General features: G+C 55.5%; 3 protein-coding genes across 22 annotated transcripts in view; 2 read left to right on the top strand and 1 right to left on the bottom strand.

Annotated features, from left to right (window-relative positions):
• Positions 1-10,791, top strand: part of NFAT5 (nuclear factor of activated T cells 5) — a 55,650-nt gene extending 44,859 nt beyond the window's left edge. For 7 of the 11 annotated variants that reach the window (XM_086847960.1, XM_086847957.1, XM_086847953.1 and 4 more), the window contains 3 exons: positions 120-2,550; positions 3,191-3,440; positions 4,264-10,791. In XM_086847960.1, the coding sequence (XP_086704086.1) occupies positions 120-2,550; positions 3,191-3,429 (2,670 nt within the window). In that variant the 3' untranslated portion in view covers positions 3,430-3,440; positions 4,264-10,791. The remainder of the gene's footprint in view (positions 1-119; positions 2,551-3,190; positions 3,441-4,263) is intronic. The other 4 variants (XM_086847959.1, XM_086847952.1, XM_086847954.1 and 1 more) reach the window with 2 other exon arrangements.
• Positions 10,792-11,460: 669 nt separating this feature from the next.
• On the bottom strand, positions 11,461-14,065 carry NOB1 (NIN1 (RPN12) binding protein 1 homolog). The gene is made up of 9 exons (XM_086848061.1): positions 13,974-14,065; positions 13,760-13,892; positions 13,536-13,669; positions 13,396-13,467; positions 13,182-13,319; positions 12,849-13,073; positions 12,548-12,645; positions 12,325-12,469; positions 11,461-11,872 (listed from the first exon to the last, which is right to left on the bottom strand). Exons 1-9 carry the CDS (start codon positions 14,049-14,051, stop codon positions 11,603-11,605), a joined length of 1,293 nt encoding a protein of 430 aa, XP_086704187.1. The 5' UTR covers positions 14,052-14,065; the 3' UTR covers positions 11,461-11,602.
• WWP2 (WW domain containing E3 ubiquitin protein ligase 2) overlaps positions 14,016-16,003 on the top strand; it is a 30,792-nt gene continuing 28,804 nt past the window's right edge. Inside the window, exon 1 of one of the 10 annotated variants that reach the window (XM_086847975.1) lies at positions 14,016-14,263. The gene's annotated coding sequence lies outside the window, so the exon portion shown is untranslated. Of the gene's footprint in view, positions 14,473-14,774; positions 15,075-16,003 lie in introns of those variants that run through there. The other 9 variants (XM_086847972.1, XM_086847978.1, XM_086847979.1 and 6 more) reach the window with 9 other exon arrangements.

The following is a 16,003-nucleotide window of genomic DNA, read 5'->3' on the forward strand; positions in this document are numbered from 1 at the left end:
GTCTGGGTTTTACATCTCCTGTTTCCCTCTGATCTTCCCTGGACATCAGGGGTTTTGGGAAATTGTCTTCACATCACATTTATAAGTTTATAAATTACCAAATGTCTCGCTCTTTTCAGGCTTCAAATGTGGTCGGACCAACTCAGCAAACATTGGAAAACAGCATGTCTGGCATATCAACTTCTGCTTCCCATTTACCTTCTGAAAGTGAAAACCAGCAGCAAATCCAGCCCAAGGTGTACACCCCAGAGACCCTGAGCACCATCCAAACGCAGGACATTTCCCAGCCCGGCAGCTTCTCCGCAGTGTCCACCCCGGGCCAGCTGCAGAACAGCGATGCGCTGCTGCAGCAGGCGGCGCAGTTCCAGCCGCGGGATTCGCAGCCCAGGGAGGTGCTGCAGTCGGACGGCACGGTGGTGACTCTGTCCCAGCTGACCGATGCCTCGCAGCAGCAGCAGCCGACGCTCTCGGAGCCGGCACAAGCCCTGCAGCAGCAGATTTCCTCCAGCATCTTCTCGTCGGCCAGCGGCGTGAGTCAGCTCCAGAACACCATCCAGCAGCTCCAGGCTGGGAACTTCCCCACCAACACCGCCACGGGCAGCAGCAGGAACGTCGACTTGGTGCAGCAGGTTCTGGAGGCTCAGCAGCAGTTATCCTCCGTTTTGTTTTCGGGCTCAGACAGCAGCGAGGATGTCCAAGATCAGCTGAACGCAGATATCTTTCAGCAGGTCAGCCAGATACAGAACAGCGTAAATCCCGGGATGTTTTCCTCCTCAGACACAGCTGTCCATTCCAGACCGGAGAACCTTTTGCCTGGACGAGCTGAGAACGTTCACTCCCAGCCCGAAGGTGCCCTGTCCAACCAGCAGCAGCAGCAGCAGCAGCAGCAGCAGGCCATGGAGACGTCGGCCATGGTGATGGGGATGCAGCAGAACATGTGCCAGGCGGCCACGCAGATGCAGTCGGATCTGTTCTCCTCCACCACGGCGGGGAACGGAGCCCTGCAGCAGTCCCCGGTCTACCAGCAGGCGTCTCACATGATGGGTGGCTTATCCTCCAGTGAAGACATGCAGATGCAGTGTGAGCTGTTCTCCTCGTCCCCGGGGGTGTCCGGCGGCGAGGCGCCCGCCCCCGCGCAGCAGCCGGTCTCCAACAACGGCCCTGCCATGTTCCAGCCGACGAGCTCTGCAGAGGGAGAGGAGGCCTCGGGGCAGAGCAAACAGATGCAGAGCTCTGTGTTTCAGACCATGGTTCAGATGCAGCACAGTGGGGAAAGTCAGTCCCAGGTTAATCTCTTCTCATCTACCAAGACCATGATGAGTGTCCAGGCCAGTGGGACTCAGCAGCAGGGCGGGGGTCTGTTCCAGCAAGGTGGAGAAATGATGTCGATTCAGTCGGGAAGCTTCATCCAACAGTCTCCACACTCACAAGCTCAGCTTTTCCACTCTCAGAACCCTATTGGTGACACTCAGAACATATCCCAGGAAACACAAGGATCCCTTTTTCATAGTTCAAATTCCATTGTCCACAACCAGACCAACACAAATTCCTCTGACCAACTGCAGCCCCCGATGTTCCACTCACAGAATGCCATGGGTGTCTTGCAGAGCTCCTCGGTGCCTCAAGACCAGCAGTCTGCCAACATGTTCCTTTCCCAGAGTTCCATGAGCAACCCTGCCACTCAGGAAGAGCAGATGTCATTCTTTACAAGCCCAAATCCCATTTCTCCTCTTCAGACAGCAACAAACACCGAACAGCAGGCTTCTTTCCAGCAGCAGACACAGATCTCTCATATCCAGAGCTCCATGCTTCCCCAGGAGCAGCCCCAGACTCAGCCTGCTCAGCAGGGTTTGTTTCAGTCCCAGGTGTCATTGGGCTCCATCCAGTCCAGCTCCATCCCTCAGAACCAGCAAGGAGCCATCTTCCAGCCTCAGCATTCGATTGTTGCTATCCAGAGCAGCCCTCCATCTCAGGAGCAGCAGCAGCAGCAGCAGCAGAACATGATGTTCAGCAATCAAAATGCCATGAGTACAATGGCCTCCCAAAAGCAGAACATGATTTTCAATCCAAATCAAAACCCGGTTACCAATCAGGAGCAACAAGGCCAGTCCATTTTCCATCCGCAGTCCAACATGGCCTCGATGAATCAGGAGCAGCAGCCCATGCAATTCCAGAGTCAGACCACAGTGTCTCCTCTCCAGAATCCTGGAACCAACCAGGCCGAAGCACAGCAGCCAACCATCTTCCATAACTCGCCCCAGATTCAGCTGGTCCAAGGGTCCCCAAGTTCTCAAGAGCAACAAGTCACCCTCTTCATCTCCTCAGCTTCCATGTCTGCCCTGCAGAACAGCATGAGCCAGCCGGAGCTGCAGCAGTCCCCCATGTACTCCTCCCAGAACAGCATGGCAGGAATGCCAGGAACTGCTTCTCCTCCCCAGCAGCAGGCTCCTTTGTTCCACAACACGGCGGGAGGTGCCATCAACCAGCTGCAGAATTCCCCAGCCTCATCCCAGCAGACATCAGGAATATTCCTGTTTGGCATCCAGAACAGTAAGTGACCAGTGCCTGGTGCTGAGCTTTCAGTGTGGAGAGCTGCCAGTGAAACAGGGAATGCTTTGGGTGGGAAGGGACTTAAAGCCCATCCCGTTCCACCATGGGCAGGGACACTGCCACTGTCTCAGGCTGCTCCAAGCCCCATCCAGCCTGGCCTTGGGCACTTCCAGGGATCCAGGGGCAGCCACAGCTGCTCTGCCCACCCTCACAGGGAAGTGTTTCTCCCTAAAATCTAATCTAGGAATGATTGGGCTCTCTTAAGAGAGCATTTCTCTTGCTGTTTTTGGTTTCCACAATAAACACTTTGACTCTCTTCCCGTTACTGAAGGAAGGCAAGGGTTTTAGAAGCTGGAGAGTCCAGAAAAGTGTCTGTTAAAAGTCTACTTAGCTGTAGAAACCTGCACTTTTCCTTTTCTCCTCTCTGGAGCCAGGCTCCATGGCCCTCTGTGGGATGTAGAGCGCGTGTGTGTTTGTGTGCAGGGGTGTGTGGGTGAGCCCCAGCAGGGAGAGGTGCAGGTGCTGCTGGCAGCAGCTTGTAGCAGCTCTCCCAGGGCTCACAGCTGCTGCTGGGGCCGTGTGCTTTGCTCTGGGAGCTCCTGCCTGTGCCAGGACACTGAAATGTCCCTCTGTCCCCCAGACTGTGGCCAGCTGCTGCCCCCTGGGCCGGCGGCGCTGCCGGAGGAGCTGATGGCCATGGGCCAGCCCGGGCAGCCCCAGGGCGAGGCGCAGCCCGCGGTGCCCGCGCTCCTGTCCCAGCAGCTCCCCGAGACCCCGCCGCTGCCCTCGGCCATGGCCACCAACCAGAACATGGAGAAGATAGATGATCTGCTCGTGTCCCTGCAGAACCAGGGGAACAACATGGCTGGCTCATTTTGATTAGGCAAGTGGTGAGTTTGGGTCTCTGGGCTCTTTCCTGCCACGCAGGAGCTTTGTTCAGTTTGTGGTGTGTGACCCTGCTCTAAGGGATCACCTAAAACACCAGTGAGGCTGAACTAAGACTATAATACCAGAATGAAGTTATTAAAACCAGTCAGAGGTCAGAACTTGTATGAAACAGTTGAGACTGTATCCTGTTAATTTTTCCTACGTTTTATCATCTGCGGTGACACTCGGTTACTTTGTTAGGGAGGAGAGTGGATCACTGGCAGCTTGGCAGATCCAAACCTTATGAAACATGACTGTGGTTAAAGAACTTGAGACTTACTGAGTAAATAACACCTCAAGTCTGAACTGTTCTGAACTCTTCCCCCGGGTTACAATAATGTAATGTGAAAACAAGTTTTGGTGGAATGTGGCAGCTCCTGAGTGTGCCACATGCTGAGGCTGTGTTAGAAACAGCCGACAGCATCAGCTGTTGCTAGGAGACATTCTGCTTTTAGAAGGTGCCTCTTTCAGAGGAGGGAGAGAGCCTTTGACTACAAATGAGCACCAAGAACCAGCAGGACTCGAGTCCAGTGGAGGTTGTGGTGTGTAGCTTGGGCTGGTCTTGTCCTAACTCCCCCCTGAGTTTTCACTGAAGTGATGCACTTCATTCCCTGATCTAGAGGGGTTTGTTACGGAGTTTGGAGTCTCTCCAGAGCTTCTCCTGCTCCTCACCCCCAGCTGAGTGCCCACTCATGAGGAACACCCTGAAGATGAAGCCACTGCACAGAAGGAAAGGGGGGACTGTGGTTAGTTAGGCCTGACTTTTCTGTTTGTTTTCTCATGCAGAAATCCCGTGAAGAAAAAAAAGAGACGATTTCCCAGATCCTGTCAGACCTTCCAACTCTGGATTAGGCTGCGTGGAACCAATTGCTTCTGTGGAAAAGTGGCCTCTTTAAAGAGCACACGCGTGGCCAGTGGCAGACCTGAGGCCATGACCATGGAATTTGAGCTCCACAGTGCCAATAATGCTGAGGAGTTATGCTTTGTGTTACTGGGGCGTGGGGTTGGGCTGTTACCAGGTTCATAAACCTCATTACAGTGGGGGCTCTTGGAATTTAAAGCATATCTGGTCAGTTATTATTGTTGTTGGAAGGTAATCCATGTTACCACGTTTACTTTTTCCCTCCTATTCCTTCTTCACATCCCTTTTTTCCCTCAGGAAGCTCGTGCAGCAGAAACAGCAGCTGCCTCTGCCCCGAGCCGTGGCTCAGCTGTCAGTAAGTGAAGGGATCTCTCGATTGACACGGAGTGGGAGAGCCAAACCCTCCCTTTATTAGCTGGAAGTATTGATAACTGTAATAACCAAGCAGAGAATTGCTGCTGTAAATAACCAGTTCCCATCTGAGAATGGGATTAACGGTTTTCCACATCCCTTATGTGGAGCTGTACATAGAGCAAGGGTTTGGTGGCTCTACAAAATGAAGAAATGAAGGGGAACTTCCAATTGATCTTAAAATCTTCTCCAAAACACCTTCAGCTTGGAAAGAGCATTCTGTGTGGCTGAGAAAGGGACTCCTCTGTGTCTCTTGTTCTGACTGATGGGTTAGAGCTCTGTAAAGCCTCATGAGCTGTTCCCAAACCAGCCTTCTTCTCCCTTTCATTCTTTCCATGGTTTTCTTTCTCTCCCTCAGTTTTGTATTGTGTTTTTAAAAAATGACATAAATATCCTACTGGCTTTAAAGCTAAAGAAACAGCTTTTAGGAATCCTTGGCAGTAAATTGCTTAGTCAGTAGAAGCTTTGACAAATAATCAAGGAGTAAGGAGAGAGGAAGCAATTTCTCCACCACCTTCTAATCGCAGGAATCCCCCTTAACCCGCCACCTCCAGCTGTGACTGATGGAAATCTTCAGCTTGGCTTTACTCCAAGTAGGGGGCAAATTGCATCATTTTTAAGCCTTCTTAAAACATCACTTCATCCTGAGCTGTTGCATCTCTGTAGCACATGGAGCTCATCGCAGTTCTGAAGTGATTTTTCCTTTTTCTACCACCGAGCCCCGAGTCTGGTTTCTAGATTGTCGTGTTTAATTAAGGAATAAATCATTGACTGATGTTACCGAATGTAAAAACAACCCACTCCAGACCATGCAGGTGTATTGTGAGGCATGTGGATTTTTTTGGGTGCTTCAACTCTCCGGACAGCGTGTGATCTCTCCCTACAGCCTCGCTCAGATCCGTGTTCCTCCTGCTGCCGCCGGAGCCGAGCCGCTCCCGCGGCGCCCGTTCCGCCTCGCTAGAGTCTAGCTGGTATCACGGCATTTTTCATTTTTGTTATTTGAAATAACAAAAGAACAGTCTGTAAATGGGTTTTTTTTTTTAAGTTCCTCGAGTCTGTTTACTGTGTGTTTTCCCCTTAACTCGTGTGCGTAGTTGAGCCGTGTAGAGTTTTTTGTTGGTTTTCCTGGATTTCCCCCGTTTGTTGGTCTGTCACGACGTTCACTTTCTCTTTCTGTCTCTCTCTTTCTCTCTCTCATTGAGAGGCATTGAATTACGTTTTCAGTAGTAAGGCTTCTTGCCGATATGAAGGGAACTTTTCAGAAAGAGACCTGCTCTGGGTCATTTAATTTTGAATACAGTTTTCAATCGTTCAAGTTTTGGATGGTTTATATCTAATGTGTGTTTCATTTTTTTGGAAAGCTATATTTTGTATTTAGGAAATGGTATAACTATTTTGCTATTTGTACTGAGTGAGTACATTGGCATAAATATAAAAAATTTATATATATACATATATATAAAATATTCTTTTTGCCACACATTTTTGTGGTAAATTTGTGAGTTTGTCTGATGTTCTACCACAACGTGGCGTCTGATAACAGTGGGGTGGGGTGGGGTTTGTTATGTCTTTATTGAGTATTTAAGTACTTTTTGCAACATAAATAACGTGTTCATCTCTCGCCATTCCATCAGGCAGTGTTGGTCCAGCTGGCCACGAGAAGCTTCGCTCTGTGTTTGGTGTGTCCCTCACTCACAGCCTAGCCAGGAAACCCACAGGCATTTAGGATTATATAAAATATGAAATATTGGGGTTTCCCTCAGAATGAGCCATTCAGCTTTTCTCTACTCTCATTGCCTATTTAATATTTTATTATTAGCGCCTCTGTGTTTTAACTCCTAATTTATGATTATGCGCAAATGTTGGAAATTTTAATCAGGACAGAAAGAATTCCCTGCTGCATCATGTCCAGAGCTGCTTTAACCCCCGACCCAGACTTTTTCTTTCTGTATTTTACTTCTTTTCCCCCTGCTAAGACAAAACATTACCAACACCTTGTAATGGTTCACAACACGAAAGCAGCGGCCCCCAGCAGTGCCCAGCTGCTGTGTGGGGCTGCTCAGCCTGACAACAATGGACCCAACAACGTCCAGAGGGCTGTGGAAGTCCATAGCCACTCACTGGGAAAGGAACTGGTGGTGTTTGCAGGACGTGTGTCCCAGGATGAGCCTTTGGGTGTCACACAGAGGAGTGACAGGAACGATGGATTCGCTCGTGCGCTGCTGCAGTTTGCTCCTTGTTCCGAAGGGCTCTCTCCGTTTGTTGGTCAGTGCCAAGTCACCAGGGACCAATTCTCCGTGGAACAGGATGAGTGCCCAGAAGAGAATCTCATCCCAGGCCTGCCACAGCTCCAGGGAAGGGTATGTTTGAGTTGTGGGCGTTTGAGGTCACTTACGAAGAGAAGAGAGAAAAAAACCATACACAAAAAACCAACCAAGGGCTGTGCTATCTCAGTTTTCCCTTCTGGAAACACCTTCCTTTCCTCGTGTTAGATTTACTTGTTCATTTTAGGTCAATGTTTAAATGTACAACACTTTGAACATGTGATTTGGTTACAAAAAGTATTTGTGTGACTGAAGAGGTCGCTCAGTGGTTGGCGCGTGCTCGGCAGCGGCTCTGAGGGCGGAGGGGCTGGATCAGCTCCAGAAGAGCCAAGGAGAGGCTGCAGGGTGTCCTGGCAGGGAGCACAGCCTGAGCCACATCTGTGTTTAACCAGGGGCCTGAACATTCACTTGTGACATTTTTAGCAGTTGAGGCTGGGCAGCAGAGCTTCTCTCTGGCCCCTGCGTTCCCAGAGCACACGGAGCACTGGCATCCTGCCTGGGCCCTTTGGGTGACAGAGAGGATCCTGAGCTGTCAGTCTGTGTAAATCCAGCATCCCTGGGGGGTCCTGGGGGGTCCCAGAGCACCCATTTGTGGGCACAGGTGAGAGCTGGGGGAGATGGAGCTGCCAACCCCCACCATGTCCCCTCGGCTTTACCCTGGGTGTGCCCAGAGCACAGAATCCACAGAGCCAACACTTTGTGCACAGTTTGAGCTGAACATCTCCTCTGGAGTAAAGGAGTTACTGGTGCTTTGTGCTTAATTAACACTTGTTTTGTTGTTAATTGCCTCCTCACTGCCTGATCTTGCAGAAAGCCAAACACTTTTCTCTTATTTTAACACAAATCTAGTTCAAGAAATAACTCCAGGCTGGCTGTTCTGAAGTGGATGTCCACTCTCTGATCAGTGATTACGATTATTTCTCATCACTGCTTCCCCTGTAGTTTGGAGATAAAACAAGGCATGAGCAGTTAAACATAACTTTGCAGGTTTTTACTGGAAGCAGCTGTGTCAGTGGCCATTCCCCTCACTGACATAAGCTGAACTTTGTTTTTTAAACTTTCCATTGATACTTTGATTTAGAAGTTAATTTCTAAAAGGAAAATATGTCTGAACGGATTTTTATTCCTGTTTTCTTGTGCCTCTGCTTGGCAAACTGTTGTGTTCCTTTTCCAGGGCCATTGGGGGAGAGCAGAGGGAGCACAGACCTGGATCTGAGGGAGGGCAGCAGGAGAGAGGAGAGGGAGTTGCTTGGGCTGCTCCGAGCTGTGTAGGTGGAAGGAGAGAACAGGAAATGCTGGGCACTGGTGATGACTTCAGTGCAAAACTGAGTTTTGAGGAGTCGATGGGTTTTGTGCTCAGGGGGGCTCCATTCCATAGAAGCTAAAAGGAAACAGCAGTGGGATGCTGTGGGATTCAGGGGCTTTGTTTTAATTCAGCCTTGTTTAGTCCTTTGTGGCAGCCTGTGAGCACTTTGTGTTCCTGCTCAGACCAGCTGTGCCAGCTGTGCCAGCTGTGGTGCCCCGGGCAGGGCGTCTGTGCCACGGCACCGAGGGTCAGCGTTGGAAATGGGATAAACGTGGTAGAAACAAGGAAAAATGCAGCAGGGGGTAAACTCCTGCAGAAGGGAACTTGTGAAATTCTCCAGGGGGGAGTGGGGGACTCGGGGGTTACATAGGAGGAGAGGCTTTTCCTCTCCCAGTCTGTATAGGGATGTAAATATGCACTGCCTGTATATTCTAGGATTATATATATGTATATAGAGGAGTCAGATTATTATATATAAATAATAGTAGACACATGCATAGAATACTGTTATATTTGCATTTTTATAAACATGAAATAATATTCCTTTTCCTCAGTAGGAGGTTTTTGTAGTAACTCATGAGTAGCTGTCTCACACCTCTCAGTCCTGGATGTTTGGCCCTGTTGGTGACGTGGCTCCAGAACTTGCTCTGCTTGGGAACCTCGCCGGGATCCGCGGGTTGGAAGCAGCTGTGGCCACTTTTGTATTTTTATATCATTTAGTTTATACTTGCAGATGTGGTTTAGGATAGAAGTGACTCCCAGGCTGAGGATGGGCTTCCCTGCAGGCGCTCCAGAGCCTTTTCCATGGCCAGGCTCGCAGCAGCTGCTGCAGACAGGGGTTGCTGGTGGCTGTGCTGTGCAGGGGCTGGCTGGGCTGACATGGGCTGTAACTGTGGAGCAAAAGGTCCCTGCTTGTGCTGGAGAGGAAACTCCTCTGCCACTTCTCTTTATTCCCAAGAGGGCAAGAGTCTGTAAACTGATTTTTTTAATGACTCAGTAGTGCAACAGTCAAAATGTAGAGAACTTCTTGAAAGCCAGTGGAGCTCCTCTTGGATTCTGTCCGTGAGGAACCTGCCACGACTCGAGCTGATTTCTTTCTTGCAGGATGTGTGAGGAATGAAACCCTAAGAATCATAGAATATCCTGAGCTGGAAGGGACCACAGGGATCATCCAGTCCAACCCCTGGCCCTGCACAGACACCCAACAATCCCCCCTGGGCACCCCCGGAGCGCTGTCCAAACTCCCCTGGAGCTCTGGCAGCCTCGGAGCCGGGACCATTCCCTGGGCAGTGCCAGCAGCCTCTGGGGGAAGAACCTCTTCTGATATCCACCCTAAACCTCCCCTGACAGCTCCAGCCATTAAATCAGGTCATACAATCAGCAGTGTGTATGGTGTCCAACATGACTTTCAATTCCAAATCTGTGTTCCACTGGAATTGTCATGAGTGGATCAGTGTTGTCCTGGTACAGGTTTTCTTAGATCACCTCCACCACACTGAGAGCCAGTGTTCTTTGTTCTCTTGGAGTTTGCAGAGCTGAACTCTGCTTTTTCCAGAGATTTGTCATTTGTGCTGTTACACTTCATTAAATTGCCCAGTGCCATTCAGTGTGTAGGGACAGGGCAAGGAATCCAGGGATTCCCTGGTCACTGACCCCCCTGTTCAGGTTCCAAGGTTCCCACACCCAGCAGCCCCCTGTGACACATTCCAGCTCCAGGCCTGTGATTAGGGAAGGGTCCTGGGTTCACCTGGCAGGTAAAGAAATGGCCTGGGCTTGGTTTTGGCCCTGGAGCTGCCCCATGGAACGGGGTCTGGCCCGAGCGCCCTGGGCAGGACCGTGGCTGCCCCTGGGGTTACGTGTCCAGGGGAAGTTCCTGTTTGGAAGTGGCTCTTTGGGTGTTGCAGAACTGGGACCCCATTCCAGTATTCTTAGCAGCCTGCAGCATTCCTGAAGCTTTTTTATTCTGGATAAAAGGAGACAATTTAAATTATTTCCATCTGAGCTGATGCTGACTTAAGCTCCAGCCCTTCAGAGCAGAGCTCCAACCTCCGTCTCTGTCCCTGCACCTCTGGTGGGCTCTCCCCTGCCTGCCAGATGTTCTGGGTGCACCCTCGACCGCTGAGCTGCCTCTTCTGTGTCCTGCAGTGTGAAAGTAGCACCAGATACTCCTTTGTGCAGTTCTGTGTATATGGCTTTCGTAGGTGGGTTTTCCAAGCACTGATTCCCGGTGTTTTCAGTTTGTCTATGAGGGGATATTTTATTTGCATCTATGTTTTTAGCTCTCCTGTGATAACTTGTTGAATATTAAAAAAAATAAAAATATTTTGCTTCTATTGGGACATTTGTATACTCGCAACTATATTTCTGTAAACAGCTGCAGTCGAGAATAAACGATGAAAGTTTTCATTTTACAGTGTAAAGTCTTGTGATGGTTTTTCCAAGGGCATCTCCAGAGCCGTGCCTGGGACGCTGCAGCTGCTGCAGGAACAGGTCCTTGGGAATCACAGGGAGGGGTGGGATCCCCAGTCACCCTCGGGGGGCTGCTCAACCCAGCCCACAAGCTGTGACCAAGGGAACAGCTTCCAGAGCCCAGGATTCTGTCTCTGAGGCACTGGGGGAGATGCAGAGTCTGCCCCAGGGACGTGCCTGTCCTCAGCAGGATGTGTGGGTGCCTTACCCAGCGCCCTTTATCTGCAGCTTTGACACACTAAAAATGCCCTGGGGCTGGGGCATTCCCCTCTCCTGTGACTCCCCAGGACCAGGGACCACAGCTGGTATCAGCTATTTCCTCATTTGGAACAGTTTCAGCAGGGTTACAGAGAAACTGCAGCAGGAGCTGGGCCCAACAGTCAATAGTGGAAGATTTCAGCAGATTTATCCAAAAAGCTTTACCCCAGAGTCTCCCCCTTCAGCCCTGAGCATTGCCAAGCCCTGCCCTGGGCTTCTGTTCTTCTGGAGCTCATTAGCCCATGGGGCAAAAGATCCAAGGAATCCTCCCTCCCTCTGTCCCAGCCCTCGAGGCTCAGAGAAAGGCTCCCCCTGGCACAGGCAGCTGCAGAAATGGGAGCGAGTCACGGTGCTTTGGGGTTTGGTGTTTATTGGGTGACATGGCCCCTGCCCAGGGCCACGGCGGCTCTCTGGGCACCAGCGCAGCGGGGACAGGATGGCCTGGCCCTGGCAGAGCCACCACCACACCTGGACAGGCAGGGCCCGTCCTGCCCCTCACCTCCTCTTCACGAACTTCTTGGTGACGGCGTTGGGGTTGAGGCGGCGGCGGCCGGCGCCCAGGGCGGCGTCGCGCAGGTGCAGGTGCGCGGCCCGGCTGTGCACGTCGTTCTCGGCGAAGGGAGAGGCTCTGGCCAGGTAGTCGGGGTCGAAGACATCGGTTTTCTGCCTGGCCTTGCGGGACAGGCGCTGCTGTGGGAAGCGCTGGTCCTCCACCAGGTGCGGGTTGTTGGCGTGCTTCCCGCCCTGCGGCGCCGGCAGCGGGTACTGCGGGAGAGGAGGGATCAGCCCCGGGTACTGCGGGACAGGAGGGATCAGCCCCGGGTACTGCGGGACAGGAGGGATCAGCCCCGGCTCCCGGGGACTCCCAGGTGGCCACAGCCCCCTGGAGAGCTGAGCAGGGAAGCCCAAAAAGCCTGGGGTCCAAGTGCAACATCTGAAGGATGTTCTCTGTTTGCTGTGATTACCTCCAATCTGCCAGCCACAGGCTGGGCTCCTGTCCCTGCGCCCCCAATGGAAGAATTTCTTCCCAGAAAGGGTTGTTAATCATGGGAAGGGGCTGCCCAGGGAGGTGCTGCAGTCCCCACCCCGGGAGGTGTCCAAGGACTGGACGTGGCACTCAGTGCTCTGGGCTGGGGTTAAGGTGAGGAAAGGTCACAGTTGGATTTGATGATCTTGATGGTCTTTTCCAACCTCAGGGATTCTGTTGGGGTACTCACCCTGAGCCCCCGGGGGTTCAGCACCTTGGGGTTGCGGGAGAAATGCATGTGGAGACTCCCATCGTCACTGACACTCACTGCCACCTTCTTGAGGGTCTTGTTACCGCAGTGGGGGCAGAACACCTTGGTCATGTCCGAGGTGGTCCTGTGAGGGTGGGACAGAGGGGGTTCAGAGCTCCTGGGGCCCTGGAACACAGGCCCAGCCCGGGATCAGCCCCAGCACCTGAAGCAGCCGTGGCAGCGCAGGATGTAGCTCCGGGCCTGGCGGATCAGCATCCCATTCACGGCCAGCACGTGGAGACCCATCTGCAGCAGCACGTTCTGCAAGAGCACACCGCGACCCCAGCAGCTGGGAATGCCAGCAGCTGGGGCAGTGAGAGCCCAACAGGCTTTGCAGAGGCCTCTGGGACTGAGACCCTGCTGCTTTGACACAGGGAGCTGTCCCAAAGCTGCTCTCCCCTGCCCAGGGACTCAGCCCTGCCCTGGAGGGAGCAGCCCCAAGGTCAGAGTCCCCCAGCACGCACCTGCATGGCAAAGTCTGTGGTGACACAGCCAACCTGGACACCGATGGGAGCAGTGTCGCAGTGCCCCGTGTCCTGCTGGGCCTGCTTCAGGTTGCTGGGAGTTATCCAGCCTTCATCATCGCTCTCCTCATCATCATCCTCCTCCTCCTCCTCTTCTTCACCGGCGCTGGCCCCACCTGCAGGGCTCCGGTGCTCCTCGGGGGGCTCGGGGCTGCCGGAGATGGCCTGGGCCATGCGGGGGGAGGAGAGGGTCAGGGCGGCACAGAGGGGTCGGGAAAGGCCAGCCAGAAACGGCACAGCGAGGACAGGAAGAAGAGCCCCGAAGATTCTCACCAGCAGCTCCCGCAGCTCCTCCTCGATGCTGGGCAGGGGCGGCCGCCAGTACAGGAAGGATCCGAACGGGTCGCTCTCTACCGGGGCCGGGCCGCTGCCGGGGCCGGGCTGGCGCGGGCCCTTCCCCGCGGCCTTGTGCTGGGGACACGGCACGGGCAGCCCTCAGCCGCGGCTCCCAGGGGCCGCAGCCCCTCGCCCTCCCGCCGGGCCTTACCTTGGCGGGCAGGTGGAAGCCGGCGAGGTGCAGGGGAGCCTCGGGGTGCCGCGGGGTGGAGCTGAGCCGCACCTGCGGGGCAGCACGGGCCGTCAGCGGCGGCGGCGCTGGCACCGGGCCCCCGCCCGCGCCCATCCTACCTTGTCCTGCGGCTCCCAGCGGAGGCAGCCGGGGCCGTCGATCTCCGCCTGGAGCTGGCACGTGAGGGCGAGCACCTGCAGGTCGGCGGCCGAGAGGCTCGCGTAGTCCCCGGTCTTCTTGGAGAATTCGGTCACTGCGGGCGGGGAGCAGCGGGGCCGTCGGGCCGGGCCGCGGCAGCCGGCAGGGGGAAAGGAGCCGCTACCGGGGCCTGCCCGGCACTCACCGAGGCGCAGCAGCTCGGGGCGGGGGCGGCGGAGCCGCAGCTCGCAGGGCAGCGCGGCGAGGCGGCGGCGAGCGGGCCGGTCGCGGATCTCAGCCAGCACCTCGGGCACGGTGTACAGCGCGTCTGCGATGTCCTGCGGGCAGCGCCGTCACACCGGCCCGTAACCCCCTGTCTCCCCCGTCCCCCCGGTGTCTCCCCGGTGTTCCCCCGGTACCTGCAACGGGGCCGCGCTCAGGAACGCGCCCGTGTCGGCCACGACGTGCGGAACACGCGCCATGTCTGAGTGCCCCATGGCCCACTCCGGCCACCGTCGAATCGCCTTGGGGAGCACGTCGGGAGTTGTGGTCCGGGCGCGGGGCACGCCGGGAGTTGTAGTTTGGTCGAGGCACGCCGGGAGCGACGGCCGTGCTGCGGGAGCGCTTCCGGCCGGCGCGGTCACGTGACGGGCCGGGGTCACATGACGGCGGGAGCTGGAGCCGGGAAGCGGGAGCGGAGTGGCCGCCGGTAACGGAACGGAACGGAACGGAACGGAACGGAACGGGACGGGACGGGACGGGACGGGCTGGGCTGGGCTGGGCTGGGCTGGACTGGACTGGACTGGACTTGGCTTGGCTTCTCTTCGTTTCCCGTCCCAAGCCGGGGCGCTCCCGTCCGCCCGCCGGACACGGCCTGGTGGGGCGCTCCGGCCGCCGGGAGCTGCTCAGCCTGTGCCGGTACCGGCCCGGGACAGCGGGGCCCTGTGGGGCGCTCGGGCGCCGCCTTCTCTGCGCGGTGTCCGCAGCGCCCGGCCCGGTTCTGTGCGGGGCTGCGGGGCCGGACCGGCCGGTCCCAGGGCGGGTTCGGTGTTTGCTGCGGCCCCGCGGGTGACCCGGGAGGCCGGGCCGGGCTGCCGGAAACGTGAGGCCGGGGAGGGAAGGGAGGCCTCGGCCTGGCCAAGGGGGATCCCGCCGTGTGAAGGGTGCGGGCCCGGGCCGGTCCCGGCCCCGCTCGGCTGAGGGGGAGTGCGGGGCGGGAAGAGGCCGCGGGACAGGAAAGCTGTGCCCGGGGAGCGACACTGGGCACCGAGGCGCTTCTGGGGACCCAGAGGTGTTTGTTGACGTGACTGGGGGTGTCAGAGAAACCGACAGAGAAATGGTGTGGAGTCAGAAAAAGAGGGAATGGGGAAAAGAGTCAGGATTTTAAAGAAGGATGGAGACAGCACAGCCAGGACAGGCCTGGGCACGGGCTGGCACAGGAGGGACATGGCCCCGATGGAATCCGTGTGATGTGGGGCCGGGGACGTGAGGACCAGGAGTATCTGATGGCCTCGGGAAAGGTCAGGGTGATCTGTGGGCTGGGGTAATTGGGATGGGAGTGAGTGACCCCCTCATGGTGAGGGGCAGGAGGCTGGGATGTGTCCAGGAGCCGTGGCTGCTGAGGGATGGAGCCAGGACAGTGTTCGGGCAGTGCCAAACGGGGACTTGCAGGGAGAGGTGGGGGCTGTACGAGGCACAGCCAGGCCTTGGGGTGCCAGGCAGGGTTTGTTGTGCTGGCATGGAGAGCAGAGACCCTGGGAGAGGGAGTTTCAGAGGAATCTGCCAAGAGATGGAGCTCGGTACAGTTTAAGGAGGATGTAGAGAGAGGGCAGGGAAGAGGCTCCTGCACAGGGAGAGAGGCTGGAATTGCTTCCCTCTTTTCCTGCTTGCCCTGATCAGGGCAGGGGGAGGCTGGCAGTGGTCCTGGCCAGGCAGCTCTCCACTGGGGTGCTGGGCCTTGACCTTGGCCCCCATCCTCTGCAGGCCTCAGGAGGCTGGAGCAGGCCCGGGGCTGACTCTGTGGTCCCAGTGGAGTGTCTCGTGCTCCTGCGTGATGTGTGACCTCATCCCTGCGCTCTGTGGTCGCTGCTTTGGGCAGAGGCCCTGGCCACGTGTCCTGCCACCCTCCCTGGTGTCACAGTGTGTCCTTCTCGTCCGGGGGGTGGCACGATGGTCTGGGAGGCCTTTCCCAACCTCAGTGATCCTGTGGGATTTGGTTCCGTAATGAGACCAGGGCTGCCCCTGAGGGATGTGGTCCCCATGCTGTGAGCAGACCTTCCTCTGTCCAGCCGGTGCCACTGCCATGTCCTTGCCATCTTGTTGGTGATGTGTGGTGAGTCAGTGTCCCCCAGGGCAAGGCTTTGGTGGCTGCTCTGTACTGCAGCAGCACTGACAGGCTGTGGCTCAGGGCTTCAGGTGCCCAGAGGGGTGTCTGCAGGCAGCACTGCCC

The sequence above is a fragment of the Cyanistes caeruleus genome, chromosome 12 (genome assembly GCF_971803275.1).
Source record: "Cyanistes caeruleus chromosome 12, bCyaCae1.hap1.1, whole genome shotgun sequence".
NCBI lineage: Eukaryota > Metazoa > Chordata > Aves > Passeriformes > Paridae > Cyanistes > Cyanistes caeruleus.